At 46.0% G+C, this 20169-nt stretch overlaps 1 protein-coding gene across 5 annotated transcripts; it reads right to left on the minus strand.

The window, feature by feature from the left end:
* On the minus strand, window positions 1–16427 carry SIRT1 (sirtuin 1). 5 transcript variants are annotated; one of them, XM_058810161.1, is made up of 9 exons: window positions 15992–16427; window positions 13581–13697; window positions 12418–12659; window positions 11025–11177; window positions 9765–9912; window positions 7353–7432; window positions 4150–4336; window positions 2871–3428; window positions 1–2003 (listed from the first exon to the last, which is right to left on the minus strand). In XM_058810161.1, exons 1-9 carry the CDS (start codon window positions 16425–16427, stop codon window positions 1690–1692), a joined length of 2235 nt encoding a protein of 744 aa, XP_058666144.1. In that variant the 3' UTR covers window positions 1–1689. The 5 variants fall into 5 exon arrangements, with proteins under 5 accessions (XP_058666144.1, XP_058666149.1, XP_058666146.1 ...); XM_058810166.1 differs by lacking the exon at window positions 15992–16427 and adding an exon at window positions 15593–15610; XM_058810163.1 differs by lacking the exon at window positions 15992–16427 and adding an exon at window positions 14178–14487 and having other exon boundaries at window positions 1–2022; window positions 13455–13697.
* Between the last annotated feature and the right edge of the window lie 3742 nt (window positions 16428–20169).

Consider the following 20169-nt stretch of genomic DNA (forward strand, 5'->3'; position numbering starts at 1 on the left):
TCAAATGACAATTTTAATAGACTTTAGAACAGAGAGTGTACGAGTATAAAACACTGGTTTTGTATTTCAAAAGTTGCAGGAAGATAGCCAGTCATTTTAAACAGTCTTCTACAAAACATATGCCAGTAGATTACATAAAAGACACTATATACAATATAAAAGAGCAGAAACCAATCCTCACTGTAAAAATAATTTAAAACAAAGTATTTCAATTTAAAATATCTCCTATAGCACAAACTAATACATTGTGACATGCAAGTGAAAACTAAACATATTGCATTCTTTATGTAGCCAAATAAGAGCCGTGTTAAATTTGGACAATGAGACAACATGCCAACATTTCCCCATGAATACAGGAGGCTGTTCTTAAATATTTATTAACTGTTGGTTTATGTTCAAAGAACAGCTACTATACATCTTCCAAAATGTAATAAATATTATAGCAAAGTATATGAATAATCTACATCGTTGAGTTCATCATTTGGGCCAATGTTGAAAAAGTGGTTTATAGAAAAATGCTGTTTCACTGACTACTGCACTGTGCAATTGTACAAAATAGTTCTAAAGGCTTGGAAACAATCTGCACTTGAGCATCTGCACCATCCAGTTTTAAGGCAGCCTCGCACGTGAGAGAGCAGGGTGGGAGCGGCCGCTTTGCTGTGCTGCCAGGGTGGGGCTGGCAGCTGGAGGGTTCCCAGCTCAGCCAGGAGCTCAGGCCAGCAGGGCTTCATCCTCGTGGAGTCTCTCCTGGGCTTGGTGCATCCGTGAGCACAGAGGAACAGCTTCATTTCTGCGCCTTCTCACGCTGGGAGGAACGCTCTTCCCAGCTCTGTTCCGCACTGGAGCCTTGGCAATTCCTCAAATGCTGTTTGTAAAGCAAGCTGCTCTAGAGGTGACTGCTGCATCCAGCGTGGCAGCCTCTGACTGGGGGGATCCTTTCTGTTTAAATGCTGGATTCTCACTGCTAGGGAGCCAATGTCAACAACGCTTCATGTCCACAGGAAGTCAAACACTCAGCAACCTCAGCATTTTCACAGCACTTCTTGATCAAGCTAAAAACCATTGGATTCCTCAAGTGCTGCTGTCTTGTTTCCATCTCGCTATCTGCTTGCAATTAGGTTTGTCTCAAACATACAAAGGAACTGTTAAAGCAAAAAAAAATTAGCTGCCACAGTAGGTCTTAGAAAATGCCAGTGTTTAATGACAGACTAGGCGTGAATGAAAGGTTTAGCAGAAGCGTGAGAAGATTTTAAATAAACCAAAGTGTTACAAAGCAAGAGGTGTGAAAATACCATTCTTTGGTCTAAATTAGCTGTTCCCTTTATATTAGTTTAACATTCCGATGGCTTTTTCAAAATTGTTTAAAAATAATATAAGCTGAAATTTATTAAGCAAAAATATGTATTATATACATGGATGCCTGATCAGACAGATGAAATTAAAAGTGAACATAGTGACAGTTGTTTAGATAATCCTAGTACCTTAAAAAAAAGATGAGTTAGTGTTGAGTGCGCAGTAATAGATTTTTATTGAAAAAGGTAAAAAACTAAGCATGAAAATCTGTTTTAGTTATTTATAAACACTACATCCTTATGGTTTTGTTGCTCTAAATTCAGACGTAAACATTCATTCTGACATGCCAAAGCTCCTATTGCTGGTGGGAAGTTCCTGTAACCATCAGCGATCGCTTCACGGCGCGTTGCTGGGATGTTCCCTCCCCGCGGCCTCCGCCGATTCCTCAGCCGCCAGCTCCTCCTGCTCGGCTCCGTCCTCCCCGAACCCCGGCTCCTCTTCGCGCTCGGGAGCGTCCTCGTCCTCGACGCCGTTGTAGAACTCCTCCATCTCGCTCTCGTCCTCCACGTCCAGGCTCTGGCTGCGGCAGGAGCCGCTGTCGCTGCTGCTGCCGCAGGAGCTGGAGGAGACGATGTCGTCCTCGGAGTCCGAGTACACCTCGGCGCCGTGGAAGATGTAGCGGTTGGGGGGCAGGAACAGATACTGGGAGCCTGCAACACAGTGGCAACACTCAGGGACGCGCGGGGTACAAAAGCTTGTGGTTAAAATAGATCTGTTTCCAACAGCGGCTCTTGGCTGACAAATCAGATGACATGAAAATGCATTTATGCCGTGCATTTGTATTTTTTACAAAGGACAGAAGAAATGCTTCACTGGAAATTCAGTGTTCCTCCTCCCCTCCCTCTGACACCAAAGAGAATTTACACTGATTGTTCAGCAGCTGTTTTATGGGAACACGTTCCCAGCTAGATTTCCTCCACCTATGACAGAACAGGAGCCCCTGCATGGAGCATCAGACAAAGTCTAAACCCAGCCTTTCCTCTAGAAAATTGCACTTTAATTCCTGACTCCTTACATCAGTTACAGGACTGCACACTGGAGGGCTTCCTTGGAAAGCCTAAACATTCCTTAAAAACGTGCCTCGCTCCAGCTGTGAGATTTTAAGTCCTGTCATTACTTTGTCTTCCAGCTCTACTGCAATACCAAATCATGCTCTACTTGTGACCAGCTTCTGAACACCTCAGGATCAAACTAACTTTTCTGAAAATACATTTGAAAATGTTACGAAGGGATTTATTTTTTGATACCTACCTTCAGCCTCCTAAATTTTGATCTTTTAGGTGAAGATGTAATCACTGATTTTTAAACCTATTATGAAATACAAACAATATTTCCTACTGGCTTCTCCAAAAGAAATAAATGGTTCAATGAGAGTTATGTAGACACTTGTCTGAACAAAAATAGCCACCAAAACCCACTGATTGTCTCAAGAGTAACTTATTTACCACTTTAAAGTAAGTCTAGCATAAATGTATCAGCCAAAAGGAAGCAAAATACTGAAAGGCATTAACACTTACCATCCAGCCTTTTGCTAATCTGTTCTTTTGCAGATCTGTTTACCCAACACTTCTTCAATATTTCACTCTTTTCTTTATTTTCTCCATCATTGGATCCATTTTCCTTCATTGTTTCAGAGTTCATTAGCCCACCAGCAGGATTTTCAGGGTTTTCTGATGACACCTGTGTGTCCTGAAGCGTCTCCTCTGAGCAGGTCCCTTTCGTTTCAGAGGCAGGCTCACAGTTTTCTAGCTTACATTCGGGGGGGTGCTGTGACACCACGGCAGGACTGGGTGGGCTCATCCTCCCTGGTGAGCTGGAGCCTTCTGAAATGTTCAGAGGGGTTGGAGGGAGCTCAGCCGAGAGCGCTTCCAGCTCCTTGTGCGGCCGCGGGGGCTTCTCTGTGATTTCCGAAAGTTTCACCGAGCTGCAGCAAAGTTTTGTGTATTCACTGCCCAACCTCTGACACAATTCGTTAATGATAACATCACAGTCTCCGAGAAGCTCCACGTCAAAGTGAAGATGAGGCAAAGGTTCCCTATTGATTAAGATCTGAGGCACTTCATGGGGGATGGAACCTGCAGGTGGAAAAGAGAATTCAAAGGTGGTCACTTGGGTTTTACTTCCAGCAGAGACCTGCTGAGGAAGCTCAGGCTTCTCTTCATGCCTTCACTTGAAACAAGACAAAACCAGCCAGGTCAGGAAGAAGGCAAGCCAGTCCCAAATTTAACAATGGCAGTTTGAGGTGCTGTGCCTACTGGAGCCTGCTTAGATGGATTTCCCCCCCCCATTTTTTCCAGTTAAAAGCATTTGTCAATCACTGAGAAACATATGCACAGAAATACTGGCTACAGTAATATTAAAGATTAAAATTAGTACTATAATAGCTTCAAATTATGTTGATTTTGTGCATTTACTTTATGTACTTAAGTGCACATGAGGAATTACTGCTTTTGAGATGCTTCCTTTCTAAAGCCTTCAAGCCTTTCTAAAGCATTTCACAAGCATGGAGAAAAATGAATCTTAGAACTGAGCCATTCAGGTTTGAGAGAGCAGTTTTTCAGATAATAATTTAATTACCTTGAGATTTACCTAGAGTGTAGAAAAGGTATTTAGAATTTGTTCCTTTCTCAATTTTGCATTTCAGCTTTACATAGGCAAGCAGCTTTAGTCTTACAATTTTGTGGTGCTCACTGAATTGAACCAAAGATGTTCTTAAGGGCTTGGAATTTGTTAACTGAGAATCCCACTTTTGATCCAAAATTTGTAAAGAAAATATTACCAGACACAGTCACTTACTTGGGATCAATGCTACTGGTCTTACTTTGAGTGAAGACCCAATGACAATGAGGAGATCCACTTCATTTTTGTCGTACTTCATGGCACGGTGGAACTGCTCAGGCAGGTTCTCCCCAAAGAACACAATGTCCGGCTTCATGATGGCCAGGGGCTCCTCGGGGGGACAGCGGGGACAGCGGGGCACCACCTGCACACAGAGCCAGTTACTGCCTGCAGGAATGCCCTCTGAAACACCCACATGTGCCACAGCCCCGTTAGTGCCTGCAGGAATGCCCTCTGAAACACCCACATGTGCCACAGCCCTGTTAGTGCCTGCAGGAATGCCCTCTGAAACACCCACATGTGCCACAGCCCTGTTACTGCCTGCAGGGTGCCCTCTGAAACACTGACATGTGCCACAGCCCTGTTAGTGCCTGCAGGAATGCCCTCTGAAACACCCACATGTGCCACAGCCCTGTTAGTGCCTGCAGGGTGCCCTCTGAAACACCCACATGTGCCACAGCCCTGTTAGTGCCTGCAGGAATGCCCTCTGAAACACCGACATGTGCCACAGCCCTGTTAGTGCCTGCAGGAATGCCCTCTGAAACACCCACATGTGCCACAGCCCTGTTAGTGCCTGCAGGAATGCCCTCTGAAACACCCACATGTGCCACAGCCCTGTTAGTGCCTGCAGGAATGCCCTCTGAAACACTGACATGTGCCACAGCCCTGTTAGTGCCTGCAGGAATGCCCTCTGAAACACCGACATGTGCCACAGCCCTGTTAGTGCCTGCAGGAATGCCCTCTGAAACACCCACATGTGCCACAGCCCTGTTAGTGCCTGCAGGAATGCCCTCTGAAACACCCACATGTGCCACAGCCCTGTTACTGCCTGCAGGGTGCCCTCTGAAACACTGACATGTGCCACAGCCCTGTTAGTGCCTGCAGGAATGCCCTCTGAAACACCCACATGTGCCACAGACACTTATTTTGGCAGAGACAGGGAAGTTTCAGTGGTATTTCCTCATTTCATTGTTCTGTGGATGCACAGACAGCTACACTTCTCACTGCTGAGTGGAAGACCGCTCAGGGAAATAAAGCCACAGCAGGAATAAAGAGGGACAAGCCAGGCAGGTCTGTAACACAAACCAAAGCCCAGCAGTCGTGCTCAACACCAACTGAGCACACCTCCCATCGGACAGGAAGAGATTTTTCATAGTCTAATCTGAACAAAAACTGAGATTTCACTGTCAGGTTCCAGTGGAGGATCTGACACAAACCCTGTCCTGATCCAAGTCTTGTGTAGAGCTTTACCTGCTGTCCCTCCCCTAAAAGGTTACAGGTGTTGCACCCACAAAGCTACAGGGCACTGGGGCAGGCAGCTGGCCAAGAGCATCCAGCACAAGAACAGAGCCCAGAACTTGCTTGGTCTCCATTTTAAACTTTTCTAATTCCTCAGAAACAGAGGAGAATCCTGCTTCACTAACCAAAGTGGCCACTAGTCAGATTTGTGGAGAAGTAGATTCCCTTTTTTCCTGAGCCAGGGAGTTTTCTGATCTTTGGGACCTCTTTCAATTCTTTCCTATTTAAGGACTTTTTAAGAGAGAAGAAAAACAAGAAGGTGAGTGATAGATCTACAGACAATACGGAGCAATTTCCTTCTAATAGGGCAAATTTTTTCAGCTGTTTTCAGTTAAAATATAAGACTTCACAATAAATCCAAGGAGCTGCAATCATATAGGAACCATCACAAGCTACAAATTAGAGCTATAAAGGTGAAAAGATATGTACATTACCTATTGGAATAGAAAAATACCTGAAAATTGACATTTAAATGCATAACAAGTCCCTACTATACAGAGGACAGCTGCAGAAAAAATAATACAGAATGCTGAAAGTTTAAATGAAAGAATTAATTTAATGGATGCCTGCAGTGGGACAGAAGACAATACTCTCCAAATCAGAAAATATCACAAGTAGAAGGCCTTCCTCTAGTGTCAAATGATCTTTCCCAAAATTCAAGTGTTTGAACAAAGAAAAGCCTTTTGGGATGGATGCCTTGTGGGAGAAGAAGCAATTTGGCACAAGAGCTAGGAACTGGTGTGGTGGAAACCTTCACCCTGCACCCAAGCAAGAAAGCACTCAATAATCCCACATTCAAGGGAAACCACCTAAAGGATTCCCAAAAAGGAGCAGATGGCTAGAATGAGTCTTGAACTTTCCCCTCAGATATTTATATATTAGAAAGAGAAAATCTAACTCCAGCCAGCTGGCTCTGGAGGTAAAGGAGCAAAAAATATCTGTAGGATGTTCTTAAAAATACTATTCTTAATAGCAGAGTAAACCAAATTTCACATTCAGTAATTCAGTGTTACAAGGCTTCAGGCTTATGAGATTCACAATTCTTAAAGCTTTAACTCAAACATCTTGTGAAAGGCTTTCACTGAATTCCATTTCAAATGTAATGAAGGATTTACATCCCTTCCATGTTTCTCATCTAAAGTTGCAACTGTGGACTCAGAAGCATTTATCAAAAAAACCAATGAGCCTGCAGAAAGAGCCCCTTTCATTTGCATAAACAAGGTCTTTTTGATCACAGAATCTGTTCCTTCAAAGGAAGGGGAAGAAGAGCAAAGGCACAAAGGATCCCTCCAGGTCAAAGACAGAGCAGAACCAACTCCTGCCTTGGTCCCAGGTCACCCAGACATGGGGAGTCTGGAACATGGAATAGCTCAGGAGTCCCAGGAACACCAACACCCCATCTGATCCTTGCTCTAGCCTGCTCTGTGGTTAGCAATTTCTCCATGTATCAGCTGCTGTTTGAAACACATTTTTAATAACATCCAGTGTTATAAAAAGCTAAGAATGCTTTCTCAGTGTGACTCTAAATTCAGATCAACACAAACCAGGTATAAACCCAACTTTCTGCTTACCATTTAACCTCTACTTTTTATCAGAAGAGCTGTTAAAAATGGACTCAAGGTTTTGTTCTGATTTTTGCCATTACCTAATTTTTGCAGTACAGTATTTGAGTACAATTCTGAATACCAGAGGAAATGCTAAAATACAGAGAGGCACTTCTTTGAAATACATGCAGAGATATGGAGGCTTTTAAAAGCAGATCTTGTAAGCAATCCCAGTATGATGGTTCAGGGTTTGGTGTGAGGTGTTTTTGAGATAATTACTTATTAGAAAGCTGCAGTGAGTTAAAGTAGATTTTTTACCTGATTGAAAATATCTCCTCGAACAACTTCACAATCAACTTTGTATTTACAGATCAGGCAGGAAGCTGTTGCAAAGGAACCTGAGGGGAAAAACCCAAGTGGTAGCATCAGGATTTTCAGTCATTCAGATCTGGTCTTATGGCCAAGCTGTTTTCACAAAAAGGCTGTTATGCTGCAGTGCTACAGAAATCAGGCATTAAAAAGGTAATGTAAAATTAAGAGCAGATCCTTGTAATACTAGAAGTTGTTGCTCTAGGTGTTAGTCAGCAGAAATCTTGTTTTAGGAGTAGCCATACACCACATGCATGTCAACACAAAGGATTCTGTGTGCTCTCATTCCCCTGAGCTGTGCAAGCACAGACAAGGAGCAGAGAGCAGAAAGTTCTCATTACACAGCAGTGGTGCTGCACAGCCTCAGCAGCACAGGAGCTCCACACAGAGCACAGAATTACTGAGGAAATGCATTAGGAAAGACAATATGCTTACAGGGTATTGTATCTGGGTAAGACAAAGAGAGTGAAAGCACAGAAAAACCTGGAGCGGATCATTTATGAGCAACTGGCAGCTCAGCTCTGCTGATCACTGCAGGCCTGCCAACAGCACAGCTTCTGAAACCTTGCTGAGCACTGCAGCTCCCCAGAGCGAGGGGTCCAAGGACTATGGCAGGTGTGACAGTCATTGGCTCATTCTAATTAGCTGATTGTAATAATTCAGAGCTTCACACAGCACGTTAGGGAAGTCTGTCAGGCTCACAACCCCAACTCAGAGGCATCTGCTGCCCTTCTCTGCAACTCCATGATGTGAATTATTGCTCACCAGCACAAGTTTGTGCCCATGCATGAGCCATTCCCAGGCCTCTGCTCACTCAGCTCCAGCAATGACAAGGAATACAATCTAATTCCAGATGCATGGGTTGAATGCAAGAGCCATCTTAAATACAGCAGAATGCACCTCAGACACCACAGTTCTCACAGCAGGAACTGCACTGTAGGTCTGCAGTGACAGATGGGGCTGAAGGTTCACATAAGAACTCCCCAAATCACTGCAAGGTTCTTTTTTAGCTGCTCATGATTAACTTGCCATTGCCCCAGCCACAGGAAAAAGTAGAATAAGTAGAGCAGTGTGAGCCCCCACAGAAGAGTTTGGTTTCTCTCCAGCTACCATCATTAGGCAACAACCATTTGTTAAAAGAGCAGCAGCTGTAGGTCAGATAAAGCTTGATGAGCTCAAAATAACTTTTGCTAATTTCCAAAGGCCTCAAAATCTCCAAGTGCACAAGCTTTTAAAGCATCTGTGTCATTCAGAATCACTTTATACAGGACATGCACTAAAGATGGTCTGTGATCCATCCCTGCAGTGTGCAACTGGAAAAATGGGGAGCTTGAGCACAGCAGTGATGTGCAAAAACCCAGCCAGGTAAGGGGTTTGTGATAAACGCCTCAGATGCAATGCCAGCCAAAAGAAAACGTGTGACACACTGAGCACAGATGGGAACCAGCCCTGGGGCTGGGAGCTGGCTGGCAGAGCTGCTGTGTGCTGCCTGGGCTCTGCTCAGAGCACTGTGCTTGCTGTGCCTGGGGAGCCCAACCCCACAGATCTGCACTGAGCTGAGCTCTCTATGGAAACCACGAGAGTCTGGCCCCTGGCAAAGGTGCAGTTACATGGATGGGCCTTACAGTGCTGCTTTTAGATGATTTATGTGTCTGAAGTTTACTAAATGATCCAAACATGTATTTAAGAACTAATTTTCTGAATACTTTTCTTGGAAATTAATCCTTGGACTCTCAGCTTGACATATGCAAGCCCTTGGAAATGGAAAGCATATCAAGCAATTAAAGCAATTCCACTTAATTAGGCCTCATAATTACAGAATCTGTATGACACTGAAGGTGTAACAAGAGGATCTTCAACTGAACTGGTGATTAATCCTCAATGTTTTATACATGAGGTGGAGTCACTGAAGTGTCAGGATATTTTCAGATTTCAGTGGAATATAACCTAAATAAAGAATCAGATAACACCCAGACTCCCATTTCATTGGAGGGATGGGATGGGCAGTGAGAGGGACCTCTGGCAAGACTGGTTCCCATGTCATGCTGTCACACAGATCAAGAAGCACCAAATGCATTTTTGAAGTTACAGTCTAAGCTTGTGCCAACAGGGTGTGGATCTTCACTGATACACAGACCCACCATCAAGCTCAATTCCTAATAGGAGTTATTTCTACTTGAAACACTTCTGATTTAAACATGCAAGCTGTCTAAAACAAAACTTCAGCATTTAAAAACCAGAATATTTGTTGGCAAGAGACAGGAATTCAAGGAAAGAAGGGTTAATTCCAACGGTGATTACCCTGTCACATGCACCAGTAAGAACTCCCACAGGGAAAATAAGTGAAACTACAGCACTAACCATGGCACTGGATTATCCTCTGGATGCCTGCCACCTGCTCCAGTGTGTCTATGTTCTGGGTGTAGTTGCGAAGGAGTTTTCCCTCTTTATCCATCAAGGCGATGAACTTGTGACAGAGGGATGGCTGGAACTGTCCTGGGTAGATTTCCTGGGGAATTCAGCAGCACATTAGACACTGCAAGTGGGTGCAGAGTTTACCTGAGCTGGGCACTGTCCCAGCCATGCCAGAGCCCTCCCCTGTCCCTCCCTGTGCCCTGGATCCAGCTCCTCTCCCACCGCCCAGCCCCTCAGCCTGGCTGCAGAACTGCTCCCTGCAAGCTTGGCTTCCACACAGCACAAAAGCAATGTTCAGATCTTTTCTGGTTTTGACAATTATGAAATAGAAAGCTTTCTCTCCTTTGTTAAGTATCAAGTGAACTCAATATTTGTTACTAGAAATGTATTCTGATGGACAGAAAAGGAGGAGTGAAAAGGCAGAAAAGTAAAAAGTATCAGCCAAATTGGATTTGGACTTTTCTGGTAAAACCTGTGTGTAGACAGGTTTCAAGTAAGTTGATTTTTTTGCTTGCTGTGATGTTTTTTGGTTTGGGGTGGGTTTTTGTTTGTGGGGGTGGTGTTTTCTAATATTAAACCCAAAGGAACCAAGTATACTAATGAACATCAAAATTTGTTAGTATCTGGATAGGAGGCTTTCAGAGAAAGCCAAGCAGAAAAAGAATGCATTGGTTTTCTTTTCCAATCTTTGTAACAGGACAGACCAGTAGTTTGAATTGTGAGAAATGGAAGAAAAGATGAGCACAACCAGTGGTGACTGATTTTCACAAGTCCTTACTGGTCCTGTAGAAATTCTTATGTCTTGGGTTTGATTTCTTTTTGGTCCCAAGGAAATTGAAGACTAAATGCAATTTGGTTTGGTTGGGTTTTTGGTTTTTTTTTTTTGTTTGTTTGGTTGGTTTTTGTTTTTGTTTGTTCGTGGTTTTGTTTTTGTTTTGTTTTTTTGTTTCTCCATATGTCTACAGTTTCTACAATTCCTTCTTGCTAAGAGACATAATCACTGCTTTTGATACTGTTTAATATCACAGAGATCTTTTCAACCATCTGAAATAATTGTTTATATCATGAACTCACAACAGGAACAGTAAAATAAGCTTTACAAAGAGAGAATGTTGCTGAGCAGTTTCTATTTTTTATCTGAGTTATGCATTTTAATGCTGTCACCTGCCTTTACTGCCCAAGACAAGAACTGCTGGAAATCCATACCTTTGCAAACTTAAAAAACGGCCTGGGGTCCTTTCTGAAGTATTCTATATCAAACATTGCTTGGGGATCTGGAAGGTCTGGGAAGTCCACAGCAAGGCGTGCATAGATGCCATCTCTGGATCTGAAGTCAGGTATTCCACAAGACACTGACACCTGAAATAGATTTTTGCAGTCTGAAATAAGTGAAACTACATATTGGACCATAAAGTGTTACTCTGGGAAACCACATTTCTGTATGCCCAGTGCTCAGAAACATTAAGAACAAAACCAGTCTGGGTTCTCTGTATTTACTTTTCTTTTCTTTTTTCTTTCTTTTTTTTTTTTCCTTTGGTCCAATATAACAATTTCCAAATCACAATCAGGAGAAATGGCACAGAAACAAAATTTGACAAGTGGACAAAAATCCCTTTAGTACAGTCTGCACAGGCAGTAACGGGGTACCAGAACTTGCTTTTACCACTGGAAGTTTTGTAAGATGTGAACAAAAATTTAGAGCATTATTGCATTAAATTTAATTATTAATTGTTCACTGATCTGCCAACTCAGGCTTAGATATGGTGGTTGATATTTTGAATTTTTTTACAAGCTAACACAGTAACAGAATAGTCTTGCTTTTAAAAAAAAATATATTCTTCTGAAGAATAAACCCCTTTTGATAAAAGTTGTTTATTGATAGATATTAAATATCAAAGCATTGTAGTAGTCAATAAGGACTGAAATTATTGTCTCAGACCACCCCAAAACAGCATGGGAAGAGGAGGAGAAACAGGTGTATGCAATCTGGAGAGAGCAGGACTGAGAGTAGCAGTGCTCTTGTAAAAGCTGATTGGAATTACTCATCTGCTCTGAGTCGTGTCACACCATCTGTGTGTGAACAACAGAAGCAAGAATTATCTGGTGCACAGGTACAGAGCTGCAGATGTGCAGCAGTGCAGAAATGTTCTTTAGTCAAACAGTGAGCAACTTTATCCCATCACAGAGCACCATGTGCTGAAAGCAACATTCAGTCTGCAGAAATCTGACCAAACTGTCCCTATGATCATCCTCCTCCTCTGCCCCCCAGCTCTTTTCTAATCCTATTCTAGTCCCTCAAGCTCCATCTGGGATTTTAGGAGATGCACTGGGATTTTGTTTACAAAAGCCATCCCCTTTGTCTGAAGACTGGGACAGAAAAAGTTCTGGACAGGTGAAGTGCTCTCATTCTGTAACTGTTTAGCATGGGAGAGCTGTTTACAAGTTTCTATGTCTAAGAATGTTTTGTCCTGAGAAGAGAGAGGGTGTAATCTCCAGGGAAGCTGCAGGCCCTGCAGTGGGCTGGACTCTCCCCCAGCACAGGGACTTGCTCCCACCCCTGCATGCTGCACTGAACAACCAAAATTGCAGCAGCGCCTACCCCAGCTCCAGTCAACACCATGATCTTCTTGCACTCCTGCAGAAGTTTCACAGCATCATCAATGGTGTTAATGTCTTTCCTCTTCTTCCTCTTTGGTGGCTCTGAAAGGATGTTTATCACGATTTGCCACAGAGTCATGTCATCCAGTTCAGGTGGGGGGATGGTTTCTGGGAGCAGGTCCTTCAGAATCGTCCGTGGGTCTGTACCTAACATGAGATGCTGCTGAACAAAAGTGTAGGGACCTAAGGAAATTAAGAATACAGATATTTAAAACAGAGTCAGATATTTAAAACTGCAGATGATCATAGTTATTGTTCCATTTATTAAGGCTTGCTAGTACAGTTTCATGAATCCAATTTAATGCTCCATTCATCAAACCCTCTGTATTTTGGTCTAAACTCTGAAGTGAAAGCTGGGCATTTTATTTATTTATCATTATTTTATGTTAACCCATGAAGGATTTCAGAGAAAGTCAGTCAAGTAAAAATCTCAGTTTGCAGCAAACTTAAAACTCTTTTAGAGGTACAACAGGATTTTCACAATGTGTCTCCATCTGTACTTTCCCAACATTTGGTATTTACAGGAATAAGCTGAAAACAAACAAAACCAAACAAACAACAAACATGCATTTACTTTCCAGTGGTATTATAAACCATCACTCTAAACAGATACATAGAGCCCAGAAATCCATGGATTTTTGTTGGTTTTTGGTCATCTAACACAATGTCTGAATTATTTCAGACATTACCTCCTCAAGCCATTAAATCAATCTTTCCAAAAACATTTGAGATGAGGGCTCACTGTCCTAAAATCATACATGGATCATCTTCCTGAAACTAAAGAATGAATACTAAGTAGGCAGGCTATAGAAATATGCCATAAATTAGTCTAATTTAGTGAACCTGTGTGTATGCTTTTACTAGGGATTGTGGCAGGATTTCTATTCAAGAACAAAATAAGACATTGACAATTTTAACCAAAACACAGCAAGTTTCATTTTGAAACTCCTTAAATAACACACAGAACACAGCCAATACCTCTAAGCTGTTCAGAAGCACTAATTGCCAATATTTTTGCAACAGGAAAAATAACTGGAATACTGGGGAGGATGAAGTGGCTGCTCAAAGGCAAAGAGCATCCAAGAACCTGCTCCAGGCTTTTACCTATACGTGGTCTTGGGGTCCAGTCACTGGAGCTGGCGTGTGAGGCTCTGTCCTCTTCATCACTGTCACAGGAGTGGAAGCCATTGGCAATGATTTCATCGCTGAGGAGGAAGTTATCTGCAAGACAGCACGAGCAGGGGGTTACACTCCAGCCCAGGGGCACAGGGTAGCTTCAAACAGATCACAAAAACAAAGATCTCGCTCTCAATTGGCAGTTTTGTCACTTAGGCACAGAAAGTGTCTGTTTTTCTTCACATGTATAGGTATACTTCCAAGCTGTTGGTGGGTTTGCTAGCTCAGTGCTGGGCTTCAGGGGACTGCAGGCTGGCCTTGGTGAAAGCTCATTCTCTGAAGTGTTGGCATTATGGATATTTCACCATAGAAAAATCCAAACCTTTTAAAAGTATAATTAAAGATGTCTTTCCCCTGCAATTCTCACTGCATTCAGCTTGTTGAAAAACTGGGTGAAATGACAACATGCCACCATTGCAGACAGATCTTTGACTAGGTTTTAAGAGCATTTCAACAGCATTTTGAAAGAAACCCACAAATGCACATTTGCTACAACAAATTCACAGGATTTGGCGAGGGTGTTACCTTGCAGCTCAGCTGTATCTGCTGACCACATACACAATTTATGCAATTTCAGCTGTGACACAGAAGATGCTGCCCTGAACCACCTTCACTGAGTTTCTCTCATCCATGTGCCCCTGCAGCTGGGTCTGGTGCCAGTCAGCCAAGCTGAGCCCGTGGCCTCAAGCCAGAGAAACTCAATCTAACTCCACCTCAGCCCTCCATGAAGCAGCCCAGGGCACAACCAGGCACTTGTGTTACTGAGCTCACTCTGAAGGGAAATCTACATTCCAACCTGAGCAGCTTATTAGAACTTAGACTACTCAACCTTTTTTACTGGCTTTAGTAGAAACAGCCTCAGCACCTGTAGATTCACAGTTGTTGAAAATCTAAGATATGAACAAAGAACAAATTTCAGTCGTGCTCTGCAAAGCAAAGAATCACTAAAATGGTTCTCAGCCTCTTATCCGAAGAACTGAAGAACACCCTGCACTATTTTAGCTGTCACTCCACTTGATTCTCAAATAAAGAACACCACAAAACACCATCATTTTTTATTCAGAGTTTGTGTTCTTCTCCAAGTCCTTCTTGTTGGCATAAATACTTTATTTTTGATTAGAAAAGAAAGAGGTCAGTGACAGAAATTTGTTGTTGGTTCTTGCTGTACTGTTCTTCTGAGGAGCTCATGGACATTACTATTATTAATCTATTTATTTACAGCATTTCAGTGCAATCTCATTATGCAAGAAGTCAGTGAAGATGCTGAGAATTTTGGAGAAGGAAAAAGTGCATTAGCACACATGAGGAACTGCAAAGTGCAACTGGAGAAACCTTCATGGCTTCTGTACCAAGCAGCAAAGCTTACACTGTGAAAGGCTCCTCACACACAGAGCCTGGGATTTAGGAAACAGAGGCAGATACAAGCAGGATAAAGTAACAGTTTAAACTGTAACACTCTCTGAGCATTCCTCAAAGGACAGAGGGGGTAATGCTGGCCAGAACTAAGCCAGGCACAGCAAAACACGAAGCCTGAGCAAAAGGCTTCACACTGGTCAGAGATCACTGGCTTTGCTCTGAGCTGCTCCAATGGAGGATTTCAATGCTGAGGCTGCTCCAGGTTTATTCTGTACCTGTTCCTTTCTGACTGCTTTTGCACTGAGAGAAAGCTTCTGCAGAGTTTTACTCAAGAGTTAAAGTATCTTTAACTGCATTCCAGGATCAAATGCAAAGACTGTACTGGCAGAATGCAGTGTCTGATATATTTTAATATATCCTTCCAAAAAAAAAGCCAAAATTACCAACTCCAACAAAACACAACTCAAACCTGAGCAGTTTATACTGTGAGGCACTTTCACAGTGATGCTCCCCACCACTACACTTAAAACATGATCTGAAAGAAGTCAGAAATATTATAGTTCAGTTTTCTGCGGCACTCGAACCTTAACCAAGGCTGTCACTTAGAGTTCTTTAGAGAACTAGTCAAGGCTGCTGCTCCCGAGCCTGTGTGCAAGTTTCTAAGGATCAAAAATACGATAACTAACACGGCAGAGATTATGAAAAGGAAACCGTGCTTATCGTTTCTCATTTTAGTAACTTATTGCCAGCAGCACGGCAGAGTGACCGCTTCCAGGGCTGCAGCCGAGCCGCTGTCCCCGTGCGGCACAAGCCGTGCCGTGCCGTACCGGGCCGGGCCCGGCGCTGCCCCGGCCGGCGGAGCCGCAGGGCCCCGGGTTCGCTCCGTGCGCGGGGCCGGGCCCGCAGCGCTGCCCGCGCCCGGCCGTGACACCGCGCCCCGTGCGGGGAGGAGGGGAGGGGAGGAGGGAGGGGTCGGTCCTCACCGGGATGCGGGGCCGGCACCGCGGCCGCCCCGTTCGAACACTGCGCCCGCCCGCAGCCCGGGGCCGCCTCCGCCGCGTCTTCGCCGGGCGCCGCCTCCGCGCCCTCCCCCTGGTCCCGCCGCGGAGGCGGCTCCGCCCGGGGCAGGCCCCGCAGCCCGGCCCCGCCGTCCGCGCCGCTCCGCGCCGCCGCCGCCTGGCCGCCTTCCTCCCGCTCCGCCCGGCCGCCATCGGCCGCCGCGGCCGCCTCCTCCCCCGGCGGCTCCGCGGGCACGGCGGCGGCGGGCGCGGGCGGCGGCCCCGCGGCGCGGTCGGGGCGCGGAGCGGGCGCGGCGCTCCCCGACCCGCGGCGGTGCCGCTTGGCCGCGGGCTCGGCGCTGTCGCTGCCGGGGCCGGCGGGGCCGCGCGGGCGGAGCGGCGCAGCGTCCCCGTCCGCCATCTTGGCGCCGCCGCAGCCGCCGCCCCCCTCGCGCCCGGCCCCCCCCCGCCCGCCGCGGGCAGCGCCGCCGCACGTGACCGCGCCACGTGACCGGCAACAACAAACCAGAGCACGTGACCGGGGGCGCTGCCGGCGTCACGTGGCGCTCGTGCCGCCTCACGCCCCCTCCCCGCGCCGGCCCCGCCATGGCGGCGCCGAGAGCCTGAGGGAGCCTGAGGGGGCCCGAGGGGGCCCGCGGGGCGCCGCCGGCCCGGCCCCGCGCCCTGCCTTCCCTTCCCTTCCCGTCCCTGCCCGTGTCCCTCACAGCCCGCCCCTGCAGTTCCTCTGCACTCCCCGGCCGGCGGCTCCCGGTAAATGGCGGCTCCGCTGTTTGCTCCTCGGCAGCCGCGTGAGGAGCCCTCGGGGCTCGCTCTCCCTCCGGGTATCGGCCAGATCGTGCCCCTTCCCGAGGGCGAGCTCCCCGCTGCAGAGCCTGTGCGGGACCTGGCCGGGGGAACCCGCCCGCCGGGGCTGCCCCTGAGCGGGGCCGGGGGCGCGGAGCGGCCTCGGAGCTGAGGGCGAGGGTCGGGGTGAGGATGAGGGTGAGCCCTGGGCACGGCCCTTGTCTGCCCGGACAGCGCACCGGCACCACGGCTGCTGTAAGGGATCGCCCCCTGTGCTCCAGGATAACACCTTGGCCCCACCTGGAGCTCTGCATCGCGGTTCTGGAGCTTTTTTAGGGGGTCAGCACCCGTCTAAAGCAGTGCTGCTTTAGGAAAGGAGCCTGCGTGGTGTAGGAGTGACCCGATGGTCAGCGGCCAGAGTTGGCATTTGTCCGAATCCCGGCCCCAAACCTATGGTGTTTCCCAGCTCGGCAGGGCTGTGCGCGTTGCTCTCCCTGCTTTCCCGGGGTCCCTCGTTGTGTGCAGGGTCGGAGCAGCCCCCGGTGCCCCAGCTGGGCCATCCCTGCGCAGCGAACAGGAGGTGCCATGCCTGGGCTTTCCATGGCGTGGTTTCTTTCCGCCCGGGAGTTTGGACTGGACAGAACTCGGCCTTTTTCCCAGGACTGCCACCAGCCTAGAATTTTGGTCTAACCTTCGTGGATAGACATTTAAACACTGGTTTGTTGTTACTGTTGAACGTCACGAGCTATTTGCAGAATAGTATTAGCGGCTTTAATACAATGGAATTCCTAAATTTAGTGGCAAGACCCAGGTTAGACAGGTAGAATTTCCCCCTTGCAGGCCTTGATAACAAACAGCTTTTATTAAAACCTTGGGATTAAAAATTTTGAAGCCATACATATGGCTTCAAAGGGATTACTTTATGGATAATTAACTTTATAGGTGGTCTTTGCCCTGAAAAATATGTACATACTGGTTTTTCCCACTACCTGCTTCTCAAAGCAAGCTGCAGAGTAACCAGATCAGAAAGTTTTTATTGTTCTGTGCAACTTTGTATGGAAGCATTATTTTTCCTGCTTGCCTCTGGAAGCTGAGGCGAGATCCGTATTTCTTAAAGAGCACATGCAAGATGCTTTTGTCAGCATATAAAGGGGAGGTGGGGCTTTAAGATTGGTTTGGTGGTTATTTTTGTGAAGACAGTTCTAAGGAAGAAATAATCCAAGTGCTGCAGATGTAGGATCTGAGGCTTTCCATGAAGATATCGGTGAGGGAGTGACTCAGGGCTCCCAGAGCCTCCTCTGATCCTGCAGACTTTTCCCTACATTTGTGATGGCACTGCAGGAGCTGCCTTCTTGTGGGAGGGCAGTTTGGCAGTGCTTGGGTCCTGTCCTGTTTCTGCAGCTCTGAGCTTGTGTGAGGACAGGGATGGGGCAAAACTCAAGCGAGTTATATTGCACCTTGGACTTCTCATAAATGTGCTCTCTGGCCTCAGGAAGCAAAACCCCTGAAGTCTGTTGAGAACAGGTCCTGGAATATTTAACGTGTTTTACAGGAATGAACTCAGATAGAGATTTATTTAAAGGGCTATTTATGGTTTTCCGAGGTTGTTGGTAAATGTCCTGCTACACTGAAGCAGAATTTCGATTCACTCTGGGCTCTGAACAAACAGAATTGTCAATATGTGTTGGGACTGAGAGACACCTTTTGTTGGTGGCTGGGTACAGAGAACAAATATGAGATTTCCTCACTTCCAGAACAGTTTGTACATCCTGAGCAACACCAGCAACGTTCCCTGCCAGCTGCCACTTTGTCACTGCAGCCCCTGGAGCTGCACAGAAACAGCACTGAAAGCCGCAGGGGAGAAGGGTTAAAGAGCTTCCCTTTCACCTGACGCAAATACACGAGGAATACCTGGAAAAGAAAGGGGAGTCGGGAATGCTCTTGGGAGAAGGGACAGCTGTTTGTTTTTTGTTCTCCCACAGAGTACAAGCTATTTAAATATTTACATGTTCTGTTATTAAAAGACTCCTTTCTTTTCTGTACTTTTCTGGTTATTAAGTTATGAATGGTGGAGATGGGCAGATTTGTGATTGCTAATTCTTCCACTTGTAGTAACATTGGAAAAAAAATTTCTGTTTTATTTACTCAGAGAAATATGTTGGTAGAGTTTTCTATCCGATTCAAATGGTTTAACCAAAGATTGTGCTTTTTCTTTTAATATTATTGCTTTTAGTTATGTTGTATATTTTATAATCTTAGTTGGCTATCTGAACATGCAGTAAAAGTAGAAATTTCAGACGATGCAACCCTGAAGAGGAAATGGTGGAAGATTAATATTAAATGTCATTGCAGAACATTATTATTGCAGGTATTAAAGCTCTTGTGGATGCAAAAATTATATATTTGTTATTCATAAATAGCTTTGAATGGTCACTGGACCCTTCACTGATTCACACACGGCCTGTTCCAGCCTTGGTCACATCCTGGGCATCCGTTCTCCTACAGGGTCACTGCATCTAGAGCTGTATACCCACTCACAGCGTCGATGTGCAGCTGCTAGGGAAACATCAGGAGTTAATGACACGAAATGACATTAATGACATCTTGGGTTGCAGAGGTCTTGCAGGGGTGGGAAATGTAATACCAGAACTCCTAAGGCTCCAGGGCAAAGACTTCAGCATGTGGTTAGGTTAGGAAGTAATCTTTTGAAATCAGCAGATCATGGGGGACACAAAATATGTCAAGTTGCTGTTGGGCCGAGGCCTTGGTCATTAATCATAGTTAGAAATTCAGGTATTTCACCTCAATGTAGAATGAGTTTCACAAGGAATGTGCTTTGCACACTGTACAGACCTTCAACACTCAGTCTGAAAGTAACTTGGCATGAGAAAGAGTGTTCAATTTGATAGTAGGCAGTGAGTGTTTCATGTCCTCTGGTAGTTTTAGTTGGTCAGTGAGCGGCGTACCATTGCTGTTCGGTGTTGAGGAGCGCTGTCTGTGCACCAAGGAAGCCTTCAGAGAGTGAAGGCGGTGGCAAAAGTTGTAAATAAGACTTGAACAGAAGATGGCCCATGTGCAGGGCTGCCTCTCGATGCGTGCCTGTTTGCAGTGGCTGCACAGGTGATGGTGAGAGAAATCTCCGGCACGTTTCAGTGTCCGGAACCCTGCGGTGTGGGCGGGAGCCACGGTTTAACGCTGGAGTGGCTGTGGCAACTACAAATCCCAGGGAGCAGCGCCAGAGCAGCTCCGTGCGGGGCCAATGGCAGCGGGGCCCTCCCGGCTCCGTGCGGGTCAGCTGCCAGCGCTCAAAAGCGCCGCACGGAGCGGGGCTGGGCTGGGCTGCTTCAGCTCCAGCTCCC

The sequence above is a fragment of the Ammospiza caudacuta genome, chromosome 9 (genome assembly GCF_027887145.1).
Source record: "Ammospiza caudacuta isolate bAmmCau1 chromosome 9, bAmmCau1.pri, whole genome shotgun sequence".
NCBI lineage: Eukaryota > Metazoa > Chordata > Aves > Passeriformes > Passerellidae > Ammospiza > Ammospiza caudacuta.